The following is a 22,090-nucleotide window of genomic DNA, read 5'->3' as shown; positions in this document are numbered from 1 at the left end:
GGTGAGGTAGGATTTCAAATGCCTTCGCACTTACAGCAACCACTAAAACAATCCCTCATCTTCCTCTTCTGGATGCGGTAGCGTTTCATCGAAGACAGAGAAGATCCAAGTAGGCGTTCTGATAAGTACTGCCTCTTCTACTCTCTCTACATCCAGGGTCGCCAGTTTTGGAGCCAGAATCATGCTATCGGCTTATATTTTCTGACTGGATAGGTAGGTTAAGGTTAGCATGTTTGTTAAGCATCTCTGTTCAATAAGTTGCCAATTTTCCGGGCTTTCTATCATTTTGTTCAGTGATGTTGTCTGCTTTGCGATCTAACTTCCATCTCTCACATTTGAAGAATGTATGATCTGCGTCGTCTATAGGCGCATCTACTGGGAGAGAGAGATAGTGAGTCCATTGACCATGTTGAACGTAGTGGCAGGCAGTCGACATCGAAAACTGATAAAATCATCAATAAAGTGAAAGAAATGGGGTCCGCGATGATATCGCCAAAGGCATGATTTCCTAAACCTGAATCCGACGACTGGAGACCAGACGTGAGTTTATGAGTACTACACCACACAAGTTATTCTGACCGAGCCCATATAGCCGAAAATTCAAAAACTAATTTTTTGAGGAAATCAAAAAACACATTTTTTATACAATACTTAGGCAATTCTGACACCGCCAACTTTAATAAAAACATGTTTTTTTATTAATTTAATTATTCTCTTGGAATGGTAGATAGGTAAGTTCAAGACAGATATCTACAGCCAGCCAGAGCTGTTGGTATAATGGAGAAGATTTATGGGACTTAGGTTGGCGCTCTGCAGCCGATGGCCGGGTATGAGACCAATTCAGTCCGCTTCCTGGCAAATTCATTAGCAATTTCATTTCCCTTTATGTTATGTTATGTTCCCTACACACCCAAGAGATTTGATCTCCTTCTGACAGGAGTTTACTAGTTTCGTTCTGCGCCATGTCGTCGTCAGACCCTTGATCGCGGCTTGACTATCGGAAAAACATTTTAATATCTCCCTCGCTCCCGCGTTCCCTAAGCATTTTGCATGCCTACAGGATCGCAAAGACTTCTGCTTCAAAAACACTAGCAGTATTCGGCAGTTTAAAGGAGATTGAGAAATTGGCTGATTTAGAGAGAAACCATCTTGGAACCGTCAGTGAAGACAGAGGTGCAAGCTTCGGTGCAGATTTTTACCTCCATCCAATCCTGGCTATTTGGAAAGATTGCCATAGCACGACCGTCAAACTCTATTCTGCGGATAGAGAGATCTGTTCGAAGTTCGGAGAAATACGGTGTTAACTGTCCGAAAATGCTACCATGTCCCTTGAGAGATTGCCTCCAAAGGCCAACCTCCTCTCCTGCGGCTCCCCATGTGAACGAATCTAGTGACTTGGGATAAAAAACTATAAAAAATATTATTTGATTTTTTTTTTATTAAGTTTAGCCGTTTTTAAAGAATATACTATTAAACTTTAATTCATTCCCTACAATGTTTTTTTTAAGGATCAATAGATTTCGTATTAAATATCCCTGAAAAAAAAGTTTGATGAGAGATAATTTGCATAAACATTGAAATATTGCAAAACCGTTTGGCACACTTCAAATATACCCCGAAGACAACGAAATTACCAAGTATCAAGTAAATCTGAAATTCAAAAGGTCACGAGCGTATGGAACGCCCCAATACGTCCAAAGTAAAACTTAAATGCGGATATTCGCGCTCCGGTTTGTTGTAAACTTCTTTGATGGTGGCCCGAATTTCGCATCGCCGGCCGAATTTAAAGAAGAAACAATCAGCTTGCTTTAATAACAATGGCAACAATGTGGTAATTGTGTGCGTGGGTGTGTTAAATGGTGTCATATGTCAAGCGAAGTGTGTGACTGTTGTTGCAAAAAAATTGCATTACTCTCCATAGTCCTATGCGAGTTTGTCCGCATTACATGGATGCTTTCAAAGCCATCCATCCATACGCATTAGCATATAGCGAGTGTCCTATTAAGATCGCCTATTTTGAATTTAGTGCGAGTTTCTGCGGTGACAAAATGTCCCACGTCACAAGGCAGGCGGTAACTTATTGAATGGTGTGTTTCCTATTTCTGTTGCTGCACAGAATTTATTACAATAACTGATTTGTTGCAAAATTTCAAATGAGTCGGCCTTAATGAGACACCTTTTAGTGTGTTAAGTTACTCACATACGTATACTTCAAAGGCTTTTTTGCATTCCTTATTTCCCAGTGCATTTTTTACTGTTATCGCTGTGCGCATCAGCTACGAATCCGTTTATATACATTGTTATACTATGGATGGCTGCAGCCTGTACACGCACATATACAAGCATGTCTTTCACAATCAAGTAACCTCAAATAATGCAAGTACACAATTGCTTTGTTTTTTGTTTACGAGAAGCAACTTGACAGAAATTTTGACTTTCGCCAGCGAGAAAAATGCAATGTGCTGTGACACATCTTTGCATTTCAGGTCTTTTTCAGGGCTTGTGCCAAATGAACGCAAACGAAATGAGTGTTGGATGAATGCAGAATGTTTCCACAACACATACATGCATGCTTATAAGTACATATGTATGTATGTGCCATATGTAGTACTTGAACTGTATCAAGCGAAGTGTGTGAGTGTTGTTGCAAAAAAATTGTATTACTCTTCATAGTCCTATGCGAGTTTGTCCGCATTAATATATCCTCCAGTTTGAGAGAACGAATATTACTCGTTCTCATGACATCGGAATCAAAAATTCGTAGCCATGCTTTAGGAAAGACAGGACACTTACAGATAAAATGCTCGGTGCTATCCGGCTCCTCTAGGCAAGACAGGCAAATCGGATCAACGAAACGTTTTTTCCATCAAGTTTTAGAAGAAAGTTTAACAGTTTTCTGTTTCGATACACTGTATGGTTTGGTCATCAAGTGGTGTAGATGTGGATTAGTTATTTATTCTACATCTGAACTTCCCTGAATCGGTGGTGATTGGACTGATAGGACTAAGTACTTGAGTTTAATCCTAGGCAGAAAGCTTTCCAGGAATAATTAAAATAAAAAAATAAATAACGCATTTGATTTATAGGGCCATAATTAAATGGGTGGCCTAGTTTTAAAAGCGTGGGTTATTGTTTGGTTAAATCAGTGGAGAAGGGCTGAAAAGGTTCATGACAAAGAGCTGGCCTTCTTGAATGGAGTGTGCCACTCTGAGCCGCCTCGACTCTTGCACTTAACGTAACGTCAACTAATGTGCCTGCAGATTTTGCAGCCAAAATTGCTGCTACCCGGGCTGCAATTAAGTCAAGGGGCACGGCTTTATGTTTAACGGACTTCATGTATCATATGTATTTAGAAATCAGTTTTGATACCGAAAATAATATCAGCCCAGCACCAGACTAAGTGATTATTTGAAAGGAAAAGTTCTCTTGACGAACAAATCTATTGATTCCAAATGAATATTTTGTGTATAAGAGCTTAGTGATGCACAGGCTTTTTTTTTTAGTTTGTGGTGTGCGTCTGGAGTTTTATAATGAAAAACAACTACGTGAAAAAAAACGTAAAATTAGTTGTATAATCAGTTTGCTGCTTAAGTCTTTTGTATCCAGTTAAATATTTTAAAGATTCTTGCATTCTTTGAGACGTTTAAAATAAAATTATGGACGCCGAAACTTAGATTAAAATAAATTAGTTCGATTCGATATTACTGCGGCTTGTGGGAGTAAATATGTCTTTAGAAATTCACCTCTTATCTTCGGATTTGAATTTCTTTCCACATACTTTCGGAGCTAAAAGTGATGAGCACGGGGAAAGATTCTATAAACAAATGAAGGTAATAGAGCAACGTTACCAAGGGTGGTGTGAAGAAATTATGAGCTGTTATTGTAGGTTCCTCATAAGAGAGGAAAGAAAAGGAAAAGCAAAATAAATAACCGACTAATCGACCAACTAACTGGAATAATTTAATCGTTTTTGCATTATTTGTGAAGTTTTTGGTTAATGCCTCAAATCTTTTGTAAATAAATTAGTTTTTATATTGGGTATGGGCAAAAGTTTCCGTCCTTTTGTAGCCAAAGTTGCGAATTATTTAAACAAATAAATAATAAATGATATTATGTGAAGTATGTGCCATTGGAAGCTACAACTTTAATCCACCTTTCAGGCCTTAGATGGTTCCAGTTGGGACGCTCCAACATTTTCGACGCTTAGGGTTATCATAATAGATCCATTTTTCATCGCCAGTGACATTGCGATACAGGAAACCTTTTCTTTTCTGCCGTTCAAGAAGCATCTCACACGTCACCAAACGTCTGTCGATATCCCTCTTCTTCAACTGATGTGGCACCCACTTACCTCCTTTCTGGACCATTCCCATCGCGAGCAAACGTTTACCGACGGCTGATCTGTCAACATCCAACTCTTTAGACATATCAGCAAGGGTTCGACATGCATCTTCATCCAATAATTGTTGTAGTTGAGTATCTTCGAATTTTTTCGGTGTCCCTTCGCTATCTTTATCACTCACGTCGAAATTGCCACTTTGGAAGCGTCGAAACTTCCCGCAAATGCTTTTTTTTTCGGGACGAATGTAGATATTTTTGACGTCATATAAAAAATTATCTTTACGCTTCAAACGAATGTCAACTACTGCGATAGAGACCTCACATATACACCTTCAAATCACCTTCACTCTAGTAATATGGAGTAAACACAAAAATAGTATCACCAGCGACACCTCTGTTACGAGGGTGGAAATTTATTCCTATACGCAATATAAAATCTGAAACAAAATTATTTATTTATTTATAACAAATTATACAATAATAAATTACAGTATAAATTAAGAAAAGCGACACTAGCTACGAGGCTTTCAGTCGTAAAAAATAAAAATAACTAAGTTGAAAAAAAATGTACATATCAATCTTTGCCCGTTTATGTGTATGCAAATAAAAATTACCAAACACATAAATTAGATTTAAATTAATTTATTTTTTTTATATGTATTGTGCGTTTATATGAAAATTTCTATCGTAAAATATTTGCACATATGTATTTTAGCTCAGTCCCATTGTCTCCAGTCGGCAGCAAGGAGATGCAAATACAATTTCGCCTTTACACTTTATAAAGCACTTTGCTGTAGAAAAGTAGCAAGAGATGAACAGTGGAGATGAGATTGTGCAGCCACAACGCAGAAGAATTGGCAAATGTGAGAATAAATGAAAACATGAAAAATTGCAATGAAAGTTGAGACCCGGCGCAAGTACATACAAAACCAAGTGTATATTAGTTATGTATTTATGCCAGGGTGGCAGCCTCACGGTGGAAAAAAATAATGTGTCGTCAAAAATTATACAAATGAGTTCATTTCAGGTAATGGTAAACAATTTGAATAATTAAAAAAAAATGTTATTAAACTTTTCATTCTGTAATTATTCCAATCGTTAAATAACAGTTGTGGTGTTATCAAATAGTATAAAAGTTGAAAAATTAAAAAAAAAACTTTAATTTTTTATTAATTATTTACAATATTATTATATTTGCTTTGCCTAAAATATATAATTTCCAAATAATTTGTTTGTATAATGCTACAAACTTCGAAAATTGTGTGAATCATGAACAGAAGCAGTCATGGAGAAAAAAAACTGTCACCCTAATGTGCATACATAAGTATATTCTTGATGAATAAAAGGAGAAAATTCTCAAATGCTAGAACACCCATAGGTACACATATATACATGGCTATGTGTGTACATGTATACAAATCACATTTATGCATTTTGTTCGCATGATTTTGTACACAATTTTTTTTCTTTCCTGCATGCTTTCTTCGGTTCTCGCAGTCACATTGTTGTGCGGCCTCAAACCTTATATTCTTACTTTGCCATTTTTCATGCCCTACAGCACTATGCCATCACCAAATGTACTCAACTCGCTCATTACCACCACCACCATTACATAGCAATAACAAACTGGGCCACCATTCTGCACCACCCACCGCCTCCTAAAACACTCATGTATTTGAGTTGTTCTGTTTGTAGCACAATAAGACGTTGATGTTTGTGTTTTTGTTGGTTGACTCTTTGCGGACGCAGGCACCACCAAACATGCGACTTTTTGGGCAACAACAATGTATGTATATACATACATACAAGTGTATATGCTTGATGGGGATCGCCGCGCCGCAGCTATCGCTCCGGAATGGAATGGTGTCGTAGCGTCACTTGTATTTTCTTGTCGCTGCTCGTATTAGGTGTGTTTTTGTACCGAATAATTTGTAGTAATTATTTGAAACTATAGAGTTTTATTGTTGACATTTTAGAAAGTGCTGGAAAAATATTTTCTTGTAAGTATTTGCAAGTGCAGAAACAGCTGGCAAAAATCAGCTGATTGCGATTTAGACAAATAAAAAAAAATTTAATTTAAGAATTTTGAAATTCAAGTTATATGGTACACAAATAAGTTTTTTCAGTAAATTAACTTAGGAAGATTCTTTTCCTGCATCATTCTAATGTTTAGTACCACAGAAAGAATAAAATTGGTTTGCTTAAAAAGTGTTTAAAATTCTAAGCCTTCTGTGGTACCCAGCAGTAAAAATATCTGAAGATTTGACAGTATTCACAATCAAAGAGAAACAGACTCTAAAAAGCATAAAAACGCATGTTTTAAGTGCATGTTTTTGCAAAATAAAAAATGTTCAACTACTGCAATTGTTTCTACATGAAGTCGCTCGTGCAAGTAATGACGATCATTTTGAACCCAGAATCATTAAAATCGGTTCATTTTTGACTAAAAAAAATGTTTTCTTATATAATTAAAAAAAAATCGAATTTGACCCGAAAAACAAAATTGCCGATAAATCTTGAAAAAAAATTTTTTCGGGCGAACAAAAAAATACGTGTCTCATTATTTTGACCAGAGAACAACATATTTCAGTTACATCGAAATCGAAGAACATGACTCGAATAGCCCGGTTGAATTGAAATGGAAAGCATCCTGTAGGGTGTTTTTTAGATGCATGAGAACTATCGAGGTTTTGGTTTGACAGCTGAGAATGACAAACTGTGGTGGCATTTCTGTTCAGTTTGACAAGTCTTCATGAATCGTCATGAAATGTCGGAGCAATGCTTCCAAATGGTGGAAATTTACTTTGAAAAAGTTAACAGGTTTATAGGGCACTTCGCCCTTTTTACGTGTGGTTGACACACTGGCGGCATCTTCGGTCCTTATTTCCGTCGAAATGAGGAAAGCGCTGCCATTACGCTGAATGGTGAGCGCTATTGGACTGATCGAATGGGCCATGTAACTTGTAGCCGTAGCGGACATATGCAGGATATCATATTTCAAAAATGATTGCCATGAAATTATCTACCAGATTGTAATAAAAGAATAATAATTCCAACTACATTTCTGGCTTATATATTCCTCTCAAAGGAATTATATATTCCTTCCAAAGATCGATTTCTTCGCAAAAGTTAAAGTTTGCTAGTTAAAAAGAAAGCCCAATTATTCTAATATATTAAGATTCTTTTTTTATGTAAAAACATCTGTATGTGCAAAAACCGAGCTCCTATTATTTGTAATTTATTTTTATTTTTTTGTTTTTGTCATACAAAATAAAATAAGTCCTCACTCTGACTGGAAAAGTATAAGAACAAACCTATTGTCGGTGAGCAAGTGTGCAACGTCAACGAGGCAGCTCAGTCAAACAGGCAAACAGCACGAGCCAGTCAATTTTTCGCTGCAAGAGGCAGCGGATGCTCTAATCGGAATTGTGAATGCGCACGATGTGGGCCAGTCTAGAATAGAAGAATACTAAGTGAAATAGTGAAATGTGAAAAACCATTAACACATTTTTCCTTGTGAAAAATAATGTGAGAATTTATTTTCCTATGCTTATACCAATCTTACATCTGTGCATATGTACGAGTACCTGTATCAATAGCTTACATATATGTATGCATATATATCTGTGTTACTGGTTAAAAATTTATGAAAGGGTATCTGTCGGTGCGCTGCACGCAATTAAAATGCTCAAAGAATCCTGAAGATACAAATGTGAAAAAAGCATATTAAGCATAATAATTTATCATTAATTGTTACAGTTCAATGTGTTTGTTTTTTGCTCGAACCGACTTTTCTTTTATTCATCTTCACGCCACCATCAGTTCGTTAATTATTGATTTCTTCGGAAACTTTTGAAAAGAAAATATAAAGAATTGAAGGCAAATGGTAAAGAGATTGCGGCCAAAAGAATATCAACGCAAACATCGTACCAGTCATTGTTGTTGTGGTCATTGCCGTACTCCCCGTCGTGTTTTTGTGTGTGTTTTTTGTTTGCATTCAAGAAGAGGCAGTTGGTGAGTCGTGAATTAGATTTGTTTGGTGATTTGGGCAACAATAAATATATTTGCTTAAATATTTCAAATACTTTATTGAATAGAGAAACGGAACGACATAAATCACAAAATGTAGAGATCGTAAATAAATATGTAAAACTAAAAAAATTTGAATTGAATGAAACATACAACTATTTTTGTGTGAGTGAAAATTTTTGTGGTATAGTGAAATAATATATAATTATAAAAAATCCAATAACTAGTGTCAGAATTTTGTGAAACACCTGGTCAACACCTGTCTTTGAACAAAAATGGAGAATTTGCCGAATTTTGCACGCACACCACAGTTTTTGCGTAAAGTCATCACCGAAGCGAGAAGGTACATAAGTACATACATACATATGCACATTTTAAATATGCATCAGTTTTAAGTCACTTTTAACTCTATAAATAGTTTGTTTACTATAAACCATAGACAAACGGGGTGCATACAAACATAACACATTTTGCCCGTTTGCTGCAAAAATGCCATAATCTAAAAAACAAAAACAAAAATGTAAATAAATATGCAGAAATCACCAGCAGCTCTTCTTTTTTCTGTGTGAAAAATTCACGGCGATTTCTACTAACTGTATCTTATTAGATTAAAATGTGTATTTACCTGGGCATTTACTTAGCTAGGCATGGAAAATTGAAAACTGAAAATTGAGGGTTTTTTTCTCAAATTTATGTTTTTTTGTGTTATGACGTCCAGCAAACGATTGATATGCTCTTCAAAAGTGGCATAACCCAAAATGAAAAAAAACGAGCATTCTTTACATATATGGGAAAAAATGCATGACACCGTGAACAAAAAATATGAAAAACCAACCACTTTTACAAAATTTAAAGTGCTAAAAAACTGCATATGCAGTATTTCTAAAAAATTGTGCTCACATAATTAAGTCACTTTATCTTTTTAGAATATTTGCAATATTTTTTGTGGTATTTGTTTTTTAATTTCTCACACTTCTCATATAAAAAATAGTTCATTGAATAACAAAAATCGTATACATAAATCAAAGTTCAAAAATTTAACAAACTTCAAAGAACTGTCTTCAAAATTTTTTAACTTTTTAATCAGAATCTTTGCCAAACTTGAAGGTATGCGCATTTTTATCCCAATAAATTTTAGTATAATAAAGTGTAAGTATGTAATCGCTCAAAAATCGCGTTAATTTTTGAGAATTTTTTTTCCACAAATGAAAGGGGCTACGTTTTTATGTCATTTCCGAATGGCAAATGGTTTTTATGAGGAGCTTTTTCATAGCAGAAACACACTCAGAGGTTTCCCATTGCCTGAGGATCGACCGCTATTAGGAAAAGTTTTTCTATCATTTGATATTTCATAACCACAGTTCCCGGATCTCGTACTCTACGGAATGGTAGTAATGCACAAACCCATATGGCTACGGCGGCCGATTTGAGAAATATATACTGTGTTTTAATATTTTATTGTCTTGTTTTTTTTCTGTTTCTATTTCTTTATTTTCATTTCGCTTGAGATAACTTTTCGAGCATATCCAGAGCCAAATCTGAAAATGTATTTTTTAATGTTAATTTTTTTTATAATTTTCATTGCCAAATATTGAAATCTGAGCGAGTAACAGTGAATCTCCGGAGGTGCCTTGAAAAAAGGAGTTTCCGTTGTACTTCATAAAGTATAGTACTAAGTTCGTGTTTCACATGAAATGGCTGTCAAAATGTTTACAACTTGGATTGCCGTGAAATATGCGTAAAATTTTGTGTGTACCTCTCGGCAATGTAGTAGGTACTCAGTCCACGCCGTGAAAACACCGCGTAACATGCCAGCAACCTTTTTTCACACCTATTTAAAATGCACATGCCATTTAAATTGAAAATTCACAGTTATGCTTGAGTTCGAATACCCCGAGGACATGACACTTTAAAGCAAAACGTCTTCGAAAAGAGTGTAAGTAAATCTTCTTCATATTTTTTGTGTTTTAAATTGGTTAAAAACACTTTTATTTCCAAAATTCGCCAACTGCTTCTGGGGCGATGCCCATAAATTTGACGTTTCTTCTCATTTGACAGTCAATGTTGCTAGCAACATTTCACGCCAAGCCGAATGCTGTTGCTGGCTAAATTTCACGACTGTGAACTTAGCACTAACCTTAACTCGCAACATAATAATCTAAACCAAAAAAAAATGTAAGCGTATTTATTAAAAGATGTATTTCTCGATGTATCCATGGGAAGACTCTTGTTTTTGATTTAAAAATTTTCCGATGCAGTTGGAAGCAAAAAATCAATTTACGTTAAAACAAAAAATCGGCTAATTTGTTATTGTAAGATTAATAATTTTTAATATTAACAATAATTAGTTGAGAAAGTCCTGTACAAAACTTCAAAAATATTGGACGAGTAGATTTTCAATAAGAAGTTGTAGAAAAACACTTTGAAATCGAGCCGGTCAAGAAACTCGGCTTGGCGCAATGGAAGCTTAAATACCAAGGATGATAGATTACAAACAAAATTGTGAGAGTAACTTCTGCTGCCACGTCACAGGAAATTCGGCAGCAGAATTGTGTCCGCTTATGTTCACACGTCGTAAAGAAATCGCTGTCACATCCTCCTCGAGCAAATAGCTGCTTCCTTAAATTCGCTGAGAGCCGCTTAACAGTCTGATGGAAAGAATAAAGAGATGGCGCCTATCGTGGTACCGTTACTTTGCTCTTAGCGAATTTGACAAAGAGTGACGTCGTATTAGCACCAGTATGGCCAGATTACCATTTTCGTAACTTGATTTTGCATTTGTTTTGTTATTTAGTCTCGGAGTTTTCGTTCTTTCTTCATGACATTTTTCTAACCTGTTTTAATTAAAACGTAATGTTTATAATTTTGAAAAATGTACATTTTTTAAAAATTAGATCAATAATTCACACAGTTTTATTTTATGCGTTTTTTGTTAAAAGAAACTCTTTTGTTAAGGGATCAACTTTTTTGCTATATTTGAGGTTATGTAACAAGGTAAGGTACTCTTTTTGTCAAAATGTAATTATGGTTTCTTCAGGATTTTTTGGTATTTTGTTTCTTATTTTTACCATAAATACACCTCTTGATGCCCTATGTCCCACTAAGGATTGGGACCGAGAGAAACGATTACACCTCTATGGTTTTATCATAATTCGCATTCAGTAAATTCTAACGCTTTTTAAAATGTGTAAAAAGGTTTTCAATGTTAAGAAGAGTTGAGAAAAGGGCATTTAATATTCTTGCATAACCTTAAAAGGAGCAAAAGATTAAATTTAGACTTTATATAAATTAAATTTAAAATTTGATAAGAATCAACAAATTTTCATTAGCACTAAAATCTCAGAGTGACCTTTTTTTAACCTTCTTTTGTTTAATATTACAGTTTTTTTTAACTTGCAGTTTCGGTCGCTTTAAATTAAAAATAAGAAACAAACACTAAACTTAAAAATTTTCGCATTTTGATATATAAAAAAGGCACTAAATTTATTGCGAAGAGCAAATGGTTGGCAATACTGCACAAATCAGCCAGCCACGCACACTCTGATGGATGCAAGCTTGTTTCTATCATTTTTGGGCTACACTTTTTGAATTCCTTTCACCAGGCTGAAATACTCACAACTTCGTCCATTTTTTTCCGATGGACTTGAAATTTTGGCGGAATATTCTTAAGATATTAATTTTAATAAAAACTTAAATACAATTTTTTTAACGAAAAAGCGTTTAATACCCTACTCCTACTACACAAAGATGCATTTTTTAGAGTAATCAAGCAAATATGTGCCTGCTTATAATATTACAAACACGCATATGCTTAGGTTTCGTGGCAAGTACTTGTGCGTTGACTTGACCACTCTGCTTCTTAACTATTCGCTTGACGTTGGCTTCCACTTTATTTTCATTTTTATATTTTATATTGTCCTCAGTTAAAATTCTGTTGGGTGGGTGGTGGCAGTGCTGCTTTTGACACTGCATTGTGATTCCTTATGTAGGCGTTGTTACTTTTCGCATGAATCGCTGCCTGACGCATAGTGCAAGTGAGTATACGTGCCTACTTACATATACATGCACATATTACGAGTATCAACTGTACACATACTCATGCCAAAGGTCAACATTTTATGTTGAGTTGGTACAACTACTACATAATAAATACTCACACTTGTTCTAACATAAGTAGGACATTTTAGTAAAAGGTTTCTAGTTCAAAATTCCTATCAGCATTTCTAAGTGAGTGGCATAATTTCATTTTGAAGATTTTTTTCATAATTATACAAAGCCGTAAACACATTTACACGCATATTAACACATCATAAAGCGCATAAGAGTTTCAGTGTTGTTGTTCTTGTTTGTTTTTCTGTATTGCTATTAGAAGTAAGATTTTGCGATGAATTGTGGTGGATTTTAGTTTCTAGTTTAGCACACATACATGTGTATTTACATACTTGGGTATTTGTGTATTTAATATAGTACGTAGGCACATGCAAGCACCTTCACATTCGTTACCCTCCTTGCTTATCTTGTCTGCTTTTGACTTGTGGGTGCAATTTACGAGGCTACAAATGAATTTGTGTGATGTTGTAAGCGAGAAAAGGATATGCAAGCATTATTTTACAGCTTTTTTATGCGATTATCAGTACTTATGTACATAAAAATACATACAAACATATTTAATGACGGCACGTGTCTAATGAGATACTTGAGTATTTATATCAAAGTAGTTTTTGCTTGTGTAATTCAAATTAAATAACGAGTATCATTTAGAGTTTGTCTGTATTTATATTTTGTAATTACATCGTTACCGTTATTTGCTTTAAGACTTAAAATTTGCGTATTAAGCGCGAATAAAAGCTTCCATACCTAAGAAAAATCTTTGGGTATTAGTTTTTTATACAAAGCTCTATACAGAGCCTTTAAAACCCCATGTATCTGAATTCACTTAATGTCGCTAAAGTTTGAGAATATTGCTAAAATAATGCTACGAACATTGTCTCCCTCCATATCATGCACCTGAAATGGGATTGGCCCAGCACGACCCGTTTAACTTATGCGACCCCTGCTTTGCCACTACCCTGCTCTAAACAGAAGTCGTTACAATTGCCTGGGATCGGTATATTGTAGAGGTAGAAGCGGCTATTTTGAAGATCACTATGTCTAGAGTATTAAATTTCTTTCGAGCGTATGATTAATTTAAAATTGTTTATATAAATTTTAAAAACTGCTGCTGAAATACTAACATGTGCACCCTGGCGGTCAAAATAATAGCAGCATGTCATAATACTGCAAATCTTTGTCTGCTTAATTATTTTTTATTTAATTGTTTCTATAAAACTACAGTTCTTGCGCCAAAAAATACTATATAACTTTCAAACTTTGTAAAACATTTTAAAAAGCCCAAAAAATGTTCATCAAATTTTCAAACTTTTTAGTCGGACAAATTTTAGGCTAGGTTAGGTGAAGTGGCTAGACCAGTTAGAGGCAGCTTGTGATACCACTGGAATTGTCCTATCCTTACTCTACTTGGTCCTCTCTAAATCATTGTAAGGCCTTGAAAAAACTGGCTATACTGGCTAGTTTAAGATTCGCCACATCCGCAATGTTATCCAGAAAAGCGAGACCTAGGAATCTCAACCGTCTTCTACACAGAGCCATAGAACCCGCATAGAAGGTGTTCGACTGTCTCTTCCTGTTCTATTGCCTGACAGCTTCTACAATAGTCATGGAGGGTGCCTCTAATCTACTGGCATGTCTTCCTATTAGACAGAGCCCAGATAGGACACCTACTACGATTCTTAGATCCTTCCTACGTAATTTAAGTAGACCTAAGTTCAATTCAGGCCACGTTTGTTTAATGATAGCGTAGGTGTTTAACTGTTTCCAGTTGGAATTTGCAACAATAATGATGCGTCTGTCTATTAAAAGTTTACAAGTTGCTAGGGCATGGGTATGTCGACCCTTTCCTGACTAATTTGGAGCGAGGAGTCCAATCTAGCTGATCCATCTGCCTTACAGTTACCTTTAATGTTACTATGTCCTGGCACCCAGAGTAGGTTAATGGAAAAATAATCTACAAGTATTTTTAATAATTATTAACGCTCCTTTTACTGTCTTAGACAAGAGTTTACCTGATAGGAGCTATTTCAGAGCTGCCTGACTATCGGAGTAAACGACGGAGATATTTCTCTAACTGTGACTAAGCTTTTATTTAGCACTAAAAGGCTTTCAGAGATTACCAAGATTTCGGCAGGGAATACGCTGCAATGATCAGGCAAGCGAAAGTGGAAAAATGTTTGTTTAGAAAAAAATTCTGGGTGTGCCGTTTTATAGCCGTTCAATCTTCGTTACTCGTAATACTGCGCGAAACTCCGAGTACGAAACACTAAATGATAGAAACAAGTTTTTTTTCTAATAGCGCCTCATAGTCGGCGGACAATAGCAAACCTCCGAGTATATTTCTGCCATGAAGAAGCTCCTCATAAAAAACCATCTGCCGTTCGGAGTCGGCACAAAACTGTAGCTCCCTCCATTTGTGGGAAAATATCGAGACGCACACCACAAATAGTAGAAAGAGCTCGGCCAAACACCCAGTAAAGGGTTGTTTCATACCCAGCATTTTTCTAAAGATTCTGACTAAGCAGTCAACATTTTTATAAGAACTTTTTAAATTTTTTAAAATTTCGTACACAGTTTGAAAGTTATATAGTCTTTGACATCGTCTAAGCTATATTCTAATTAATAACTATATTTTTATTAATATCTAAAACTGTGAAATGTGTTGCGCTGCTCTTATTTTGACCACCAGTATATCATTTTATTAGAAAAAAATCATTATTGTTCCGCGGTGCTCTCATTTCATTCGCACATCCTATGACTCATTAATGTAGCTGGATGACTGTCCACACGGCAGACATAAATACAAATGTATGAGCACATTTAATTGGCATCGAAATTTAAATTGAGCGTCCAAGTAGTCTATGACATATCGCATTGTGTTTGGAGTGCGTAATGCTTTTAGCGGCGCAGATAAATCAGCCTTGGCATTGCGAAAACCATAGCGCACAGATCATCGCGGCCGCCTTATTTACTAAATAAATATTATTATTAGAGTGCGAATATGTACTAATCAGTGTGATGTATTTAATAGGGGGATCAAATGACAAATGCGAAAAGATGCAAATTATACGCAATAAGAATTCAAAATTGATACGATATAACTATAAATTCATAGGTATTTTCCCGTATAGTCAAGGTTGGGTTCATAACCCTGCATAATGTTCCCGAAGGAATGTAGTATATTTGATAATGAACACCTGGGTAGAAAATTTCCTTCCTTCACGTAAAGTTTTCGAAATAAAGCGGATCAAAACGCACAAAAATAGCATTTTGGTCCAAACCAACGCGAAAATTCAAAAAACTTCGCTCTGAAAAGGTTAATAATAAGGTAATTGAGTAGTAAAGCCACTCTCGGTGAACTTCGACAAATCAAACTTAATATGTCTCTCGTTATGCCCATCCTACTGAGTGCCGCAGAAGCTTGGACGATGACAACGTCCGATGAAGCTGCGCTTTAAGTGTTCGAGAGAAAGAATCTCTTGAAGATTTAGAGATCTTGGCGCATAGAGGACGGCAAATATCACAGGAAAGATGAGTTGTAAGCGTTTTGCAATGACAAATATAGGGTGGGCCATGTAAAATTTGCTTTTTGAATCGGCTATAAAAAAAAAAAAAAATAATCAATATTTTTTCAAACTTTTTTTTATGTTGAAGATTGAACATTGTCATTTATGAATGAAAAATAATATCGTTCAAATGACTGCCACGATTGGCTTTACAGTAGGCCATTCGATCAATCCAATTTTTAAGCACATTTTCGATTGTTTGGGCTCTAATTTCATGAATGGCAACTTCGATTTCGTGTTTTAAACCATCAATCGTCTCTGGATGGTTCGCATAGCATTTGTCCTTAACGGCTCCCCACAAAAAATAGTCCAACGGGCTTAAATCACAGCTCCGAGGAGGCCAATTGATATCGGAATTTCGGCTGATTATTCGGTTTTCAAAAACGTAAGCCAAAAGTTCGAGTGTAACTTTGGCAGTGTGACAAGTTGCACCGTCCTGTTGAAACCAAATGTCGTCCATGTCATCCTCTTCAATTTTTGGAAACAACTCGTTGAGCATGTCACGGTAACGCTCCCCATTTAGTGTAACCGCGGCTCCTCGCTCATTTTCGAAAAAAAATGGCCCGATGATGCCGCCAGACCAAAAACCGCACCAACAGTGACTCGTTGTAGATGCATTTGCTTCTCTACAGTAACGTGTGGATTTTCTGAGCCCCAAATCCGACAATTTTGCTTATTGACGTAGCCACCGATGTGAAAATCAGAAAAGAAGAAGAAGACTCACCACTTTGGAAATAGGTTTTCAATATTGTTCAAGCGTATAGCGTCCCATTTCGTAAATGTCAAACCTTTAAGTAAATTATGAACACATTTGACATGTCATTTGTGTTACCATTCTCAAAAAAATAGGTGGTTCAAAAAGCAAACGCTATATGGCCCACCCTGTATATTTGCAGCGAATTAAGATCCAGCGACTTCACTGGCTAGTTCATGTCATCCGAATGGATTCAAATGATCCAGCTCTAAAAATATTTCACTTCAGTTAATTTTTTTACATTTATTTATTTATTTGAGTCCATGATTACAAGAATCTTACCGACTCGATACATATATTTACTTAAATATTACATGCTGGAACAAAAGAGAGCTATTATGAATAGTAGGAAGCAATTCTCGAATGGGAAAGAAATCATGGCACAGCAAAATCTAGATCGAGTAGTCTGTATATACTATATAACTCACTATGGACCCTCGTAATAAAGGAAAAATTATAGTAGCTTGATTTGACTGTTTTGACGTTAAATGAATAGTAAATCGTAAAATTTCGTGAGGAACATTGAAGCCAATCTGTACAAAAATTTCGGGACAATCAACAGAATCATAAATAACATCAAAGACTGAAGGGTACGTCTATTGTCAAGGGACCCCGGATTTATTAACATGCACCGAGCACTATGGAGTGGATCAGAGAGCTATTCGATGCGGTTCCTGCTGGTGGTTATAGAGAAAGAGAAAGAAGGCCTCTGGCTGAAGACTGACCCGCCTTGTTATACTCCGATCAAAACGAAGAGCTTAGAGGGTTTTATTAGAGTTAAATACATATAAATTCTCTCCAAAAACAAAAATTTGAAATATTACAATAAAAATAAGGTGTTATAATCGTTATTTCATGAGCTGAGATTGAAACCTTAAAAGATCATGAGGATGATGGAGTTCGGAAATGAATACAGGCGCAGTTATCACCTTATACATACTACTCTATGATCAGAAAGTACCAGGAATGTTTAATTTAAACGAACCGCCCACGTATGAATAGGTCCATATTTTTTTCTTATGTTGATAGGAATGTAAGACACACATCTGCCCCTTTTTAGCGCCATCGGATTATTAATGTCTGCCTAGTCGACCGGAAATGTGGGCATACAATTCTTGTATTTTTTGTTTTGTTTAAACATTCCCGGTACTTTCAGATCATAGGGTAGATGTGAGAATTCCAGTTTCATAGATGTACACCTGGTAAAGCGAACATCGTAACCGAATGTGCTCGTGTGAGACATTTGGGGCAAGTAAGAGCTTCTTATTCTTGGCGGCCGCCGTAGCCGAATGGGTTGGTGCGCGACTACCATGTAGGTTTGAATCTCCGTGCATAAAACAGCAAAAATGATAGAAAAAGTTTCGGTCACCCTCGGTAGGCAATGGCAATCCTCCAATTGTATTTCTGCCATGAAAAAGCTCCTCATAAAGAAACTATTTTCTTTTCTGGGTCAGCTTAAAACTGTGGGGCTCTGCATTGGTGGAACGACATCAAGATGCACGCCACAAATAGGAGGAGGAGCTCGGCCAAACACCTAACAGAAGTGTACGCGCCAATTATTTATTTTTTTTTGCAAGCTTCTTATACATTATTAAGGTATCCGGTTGTCGTAACTGTTTTATTGTTGTATGTCATAAACTTTAAATGGCTAAAAATATATTTAGAAGGTTCCCAAAGGACCGTACAAGTCTTATTATGAATTTTCATACCGCTAAAGATAAACTATTCTTTGTGGTTTCAAGTCCTCTAAAAATTTATTTAATCCTTAAAGACTTTAGGACATACAATGACAATGTGACACTTATGACAACTTGTGAAGCACCTCAATAGGTGTTTGAAGGCTACCTGCACTTAGGAGACAATATAATAGTGTAGGCTCCCGAACTTGTTGGCAAGGGTCAAGACAAACTTAACGGATCGGAAGAGGCGTTTTTCCTCAAATTGATAAGACCGTGTGTGTTACATTTTTAAAACTTGATCACCCTAACACCGCCATACCACCCTGTATGTTTACTTATCGCCATTTACGGTTAATTTAGCGCATTCGCTCATCAAATTTACTTTGCTTATTGTAATTAATTCAGGTTGATTTATTTATTTTTGTTTTGCAGATCTTTTATTCGGAACGACGATCACGATACGAGCCACATCGACGAAGCGGACACAGAAAACGGCGCCGAACCGTATATCGATGAAATGGAACTATCTCATAGCCTAACTCTTAACGAGGGGGCGTTAAAACAATTGCCGGAACAAAAACGGCCGGTCTTCGTCTTCGAATGGCTGCGCTACTTGGAAAAAGTGCTGCCGGTTGCACAGAAATCGGACATAAAGGGTTGTCAAAAGAAGCTAGTCCAACAATTGACCGAACATATTCACGGATCACCAGGTCCGCCGACACGCAAATTAATAGCCAGCTGCTTGGCTACACTTTTCTCGGTTGGTGATACTTTTATGCTGTTCGATACGGTGAATGCTTGCAATGACATACTGAAGAACAAGGATGATTCACCTAGCTATTTACCAACAAAACTGTGAGTTATTACTTGTGTACCAAATAGTAACATATATTTTAACTTTTCTCCGGAAATGTGCCTCATGAAAAATCGATATTTTCCTTTAGTGCCGCAATTTGTGTATTGGGTTCGATGTATGAAAAACTCGGTCGTATGATGGGTCGCTCCTATGAGGAAACGGTTCAAATTCTTATACGCACTTTGCGCAACGCTGAATCGCAGGCACGTGCCGAAATCATGATTACACTGGAAAAGGTATGCATCACAATCAGAAACCTAATTTTGCAATATTTGCTCGCCGCTTTCCGCTTTTACCAAAACCTTTTTCTGAAATGTAGGTTTGCGCAGGCATGGGGACCGCCATCTCGAACGTGCACAAGGATATTTACAAAGCGACAAAACATTGTCTCACAGATCGCGTGATGGCGGTACGTGTGGCGGCTGCCAAATGCGTGCTTGAGATGATCAATCACGCGCCTTTCCTCTATCAAACAGAGCTCGAGAGTTTGGCTTCGCTTTGTTTTCGCGCTTTTGACGGCAGCAATTATGAGGTGCGGTGTGCGGTAGCCAAATTGCTTGGCACGCTACTAGCCTTCACGCAACAACCGCCGGAGGGCTCAAACAAGAAACCAGGTCAATCCATATCTACAAAGAATCAAGCGCGTACTGTTTCATTGGACGAAGCTTTGGGCATATTAATGTCTGGCTTTTTACGTGGGGGTGTTTCATTTTTAAAGGGTACCGGCGAGATTATCAAAGGTAGTTCGAGCGTAAATCGTGAAGTGCGTGTTGGCGTCACACATTCGTATGTGGTGTTCGTACAGTTTATGGGCAGCGTCTGGCTGGAGCGAAATTTAAGCACTTTTCTAATGCATGTACTTGATTTGGTAGCAAATCCAAAAGCTGCCTCCTCACACGTCGATGCTGTGTATTCACGTAAATGTATCAACTTCATACTTCGTTCGATTATTGGTAAAATGCTTGGCGAAAAAGCACAGACATCAGCCTGCAAGGAGCTCATACACATTGTAGCTAAGCAAATGAATTCGATCGATTTCAATCCGGAGAATGCGAAGGATTCTAATCAAGAAACGCTTTTCAGTCAACACCTATTGGTATGCGCTCTCCAAGAATTGGGTTCGCTTGTGCTCGGTTTGGGCACCACAGCCCAGAGTTTGTTGCATGATCACACCCTGAACTCTATTGATGCGACTTGCGCAGTGCTCGTGCATCCATGCGCCGCAGCACGTTTAGCTGCTGCCTGGTGTTTGCGTTGTTTCTGTGTGGCGGTGCCGAGCCAAATCACGCCACTAATCGATCGTTTCGTCGACGCTATCGAGCAAATGCGTTCCTCACCTGAGGCAATAGCTGGTTACAGTGCAGCTTTGGCGTCAATTTTGGGCAGCGTACGTTACTCTCCGCTCGGCATTCCGCATACCAAAGGCAAAGTAGTATTCAATACGGCTGAGGAACTATTGCGCTCAGCATCCCAAAATAGTCGCATGTCCCTGAATCGTACACAAGCGGGTTGGCTGCTAATCGGTGCCATAATGACGCTTGGTTCACCGGTTGTTAAAGGCTTGTTACCACGTATGCTATTGTTATGGCGCAACTCTTTTCCGCGTTCCAATAAGGAGCTTGAATCGGAGAAAGCGCGCGGTGATGCTTTTACCTGGCAGGTAACTTTGGAGGGACGTGCTGGTGCACTCTCTGTGATGCACAGTTTCCTGCTAAATTGTCCAGATCTGGTGACAGAGGATATAACACGGCGCCTGCTCACTCCCATCGAGAGTGCGCTCGCCATGCTGGTGAAGTGAGTAAAATTGAGAATTCAATTTCAATCATAGAATTGCGAATTTATAAAACTGCGTTTTTATTGTGACACTTTTAGCCTCTCATCGGTTTTGAAAAGTTATGGCACGCAGTTGAAGGCGCCCGCAGCTATGGTGCGTTTGCGGCTATATGAGACGCTTTCTCTGCTGCCACCGAACGTATTGGAGTCATCGTATACACATCTGCTGCGCATGCTTGTAGCCGAGTTCACACTCTCTGAAAATCCAGCTAACACAACGAACTCTTTGTTACGTGCACTTTGTCATGGAGATGATTCTATTATTTTGGGCACTTGGCTGCAAGAGACAGATCATCGAACTATTGAGGACCAGGTAATTACGTTTGTATTGTTGAAATATAAATTTTTGAATTTCTTTATGCTTGGATATTAATTTTGTTGATATTATCCAGTTAATTGTTGTTATAAACGTTTAATGCCGAAATGATATTCATAAATACTTAGAGAGGGAGAGAGAGAAAGAGAGAGAGTGGGAGCAAGAGAGAGAGAGAGAGAAAGAGAGAGAGTGGGAGCAAGAGAGAGAGTGGGAGCAAGAGAGAGAGAGAGAGAAAGAGAGAGTGGGAGCAAGAGAGAGAGTGGGAGCAAGAGAGAGAGAAAGAGAGATAGAGAGCAGAAGTTATTTTTTAAACGGTTTACAGCTTCAATATAAAGATTTAGTTATGCTGTTAAATGATTTGGACATTTTCATGTTTTCTTAAACTGACAAAAGGCGGGAGCCATTTAATCACCATAGAGTACAAAATTGGCTCCGGTTTCCAAACAGGTCTAAACGGTGATTTTTTTCTCGATATAATGACACCCCCAAGAGCCTTGTGAGGATGGTTCTGACTCTAGATGTGGTAATTGGCTTAAACATATAATCTTGAAATGACGTTCATCTCTCAAGATGATTTCTCGGTAAAATTACGATTCAAGCTCCAGT

At 37.1% G+C, this 22,090-nt stretch overlaps 1 protein-coding gene across 6 annotated transcripts in view; it reads left to right on the top strand.

Moving 5' to 3' along the window:
• LOC128864486 (HEAT repeat-containing protein 5B) overlaps nt 1-22,090 on the top strand; it is a 49,662-nt gene that overhangs the window by 13,043 nt on the left and 14,529 nt on the right. For 2 of the 6 annotated variants that reach the window (XM_054104193.1, XM_054104186.1), the window contains exons 1-5: nt 7,735-8,713; nt 18,912-19,334; nt 19,424-19,571; nt 19,655-21,129; nt 21,208-21,481. In XM_054104193.1, coding sequence (XP_053960168.1) covers nt 8,646-8,713; nt 18,912-19,334; nt 19,424-19,571; nt 19,655-21,129; nt 21,208-21,481 — 2,388 coding nt within the window. In that variant the 5' untranslated portion in view covers nt 7,735-8,645. Of the gene's footprint in view, nt 1-7,733; nt 8,714-18,911; nt 19,335-19,423; nt 19,572-19,654; nt 21,130-21,207; nt 21,482-22,090 lie in introns of those variants that run through there. The other 4 variants (XM_054104173.1, XR_008454696.1, XM_054104201.1 and 1 more) reach the window with 4 other exon arrangements.

This window comes from Anastrepha ludens, chromosome 2 (assembly GCF_028408465.1).
Source record: "Anastrepha ludens isolate Willacy chromosome 2, idAnaLude1.1, whole genome shotgun sequence".
Lineage (NCBI taxonomy): Eukaryota > Metazoa > Arthropoda > Insecta > Diptera > Tephritidae > Anastrepha > Anastrepha ludens.
The sequence above is the reverse complement of the archived record's forward strand: the minus strand, read 5'-3'. Positions and strand labels throughout refer to the sequence as shown.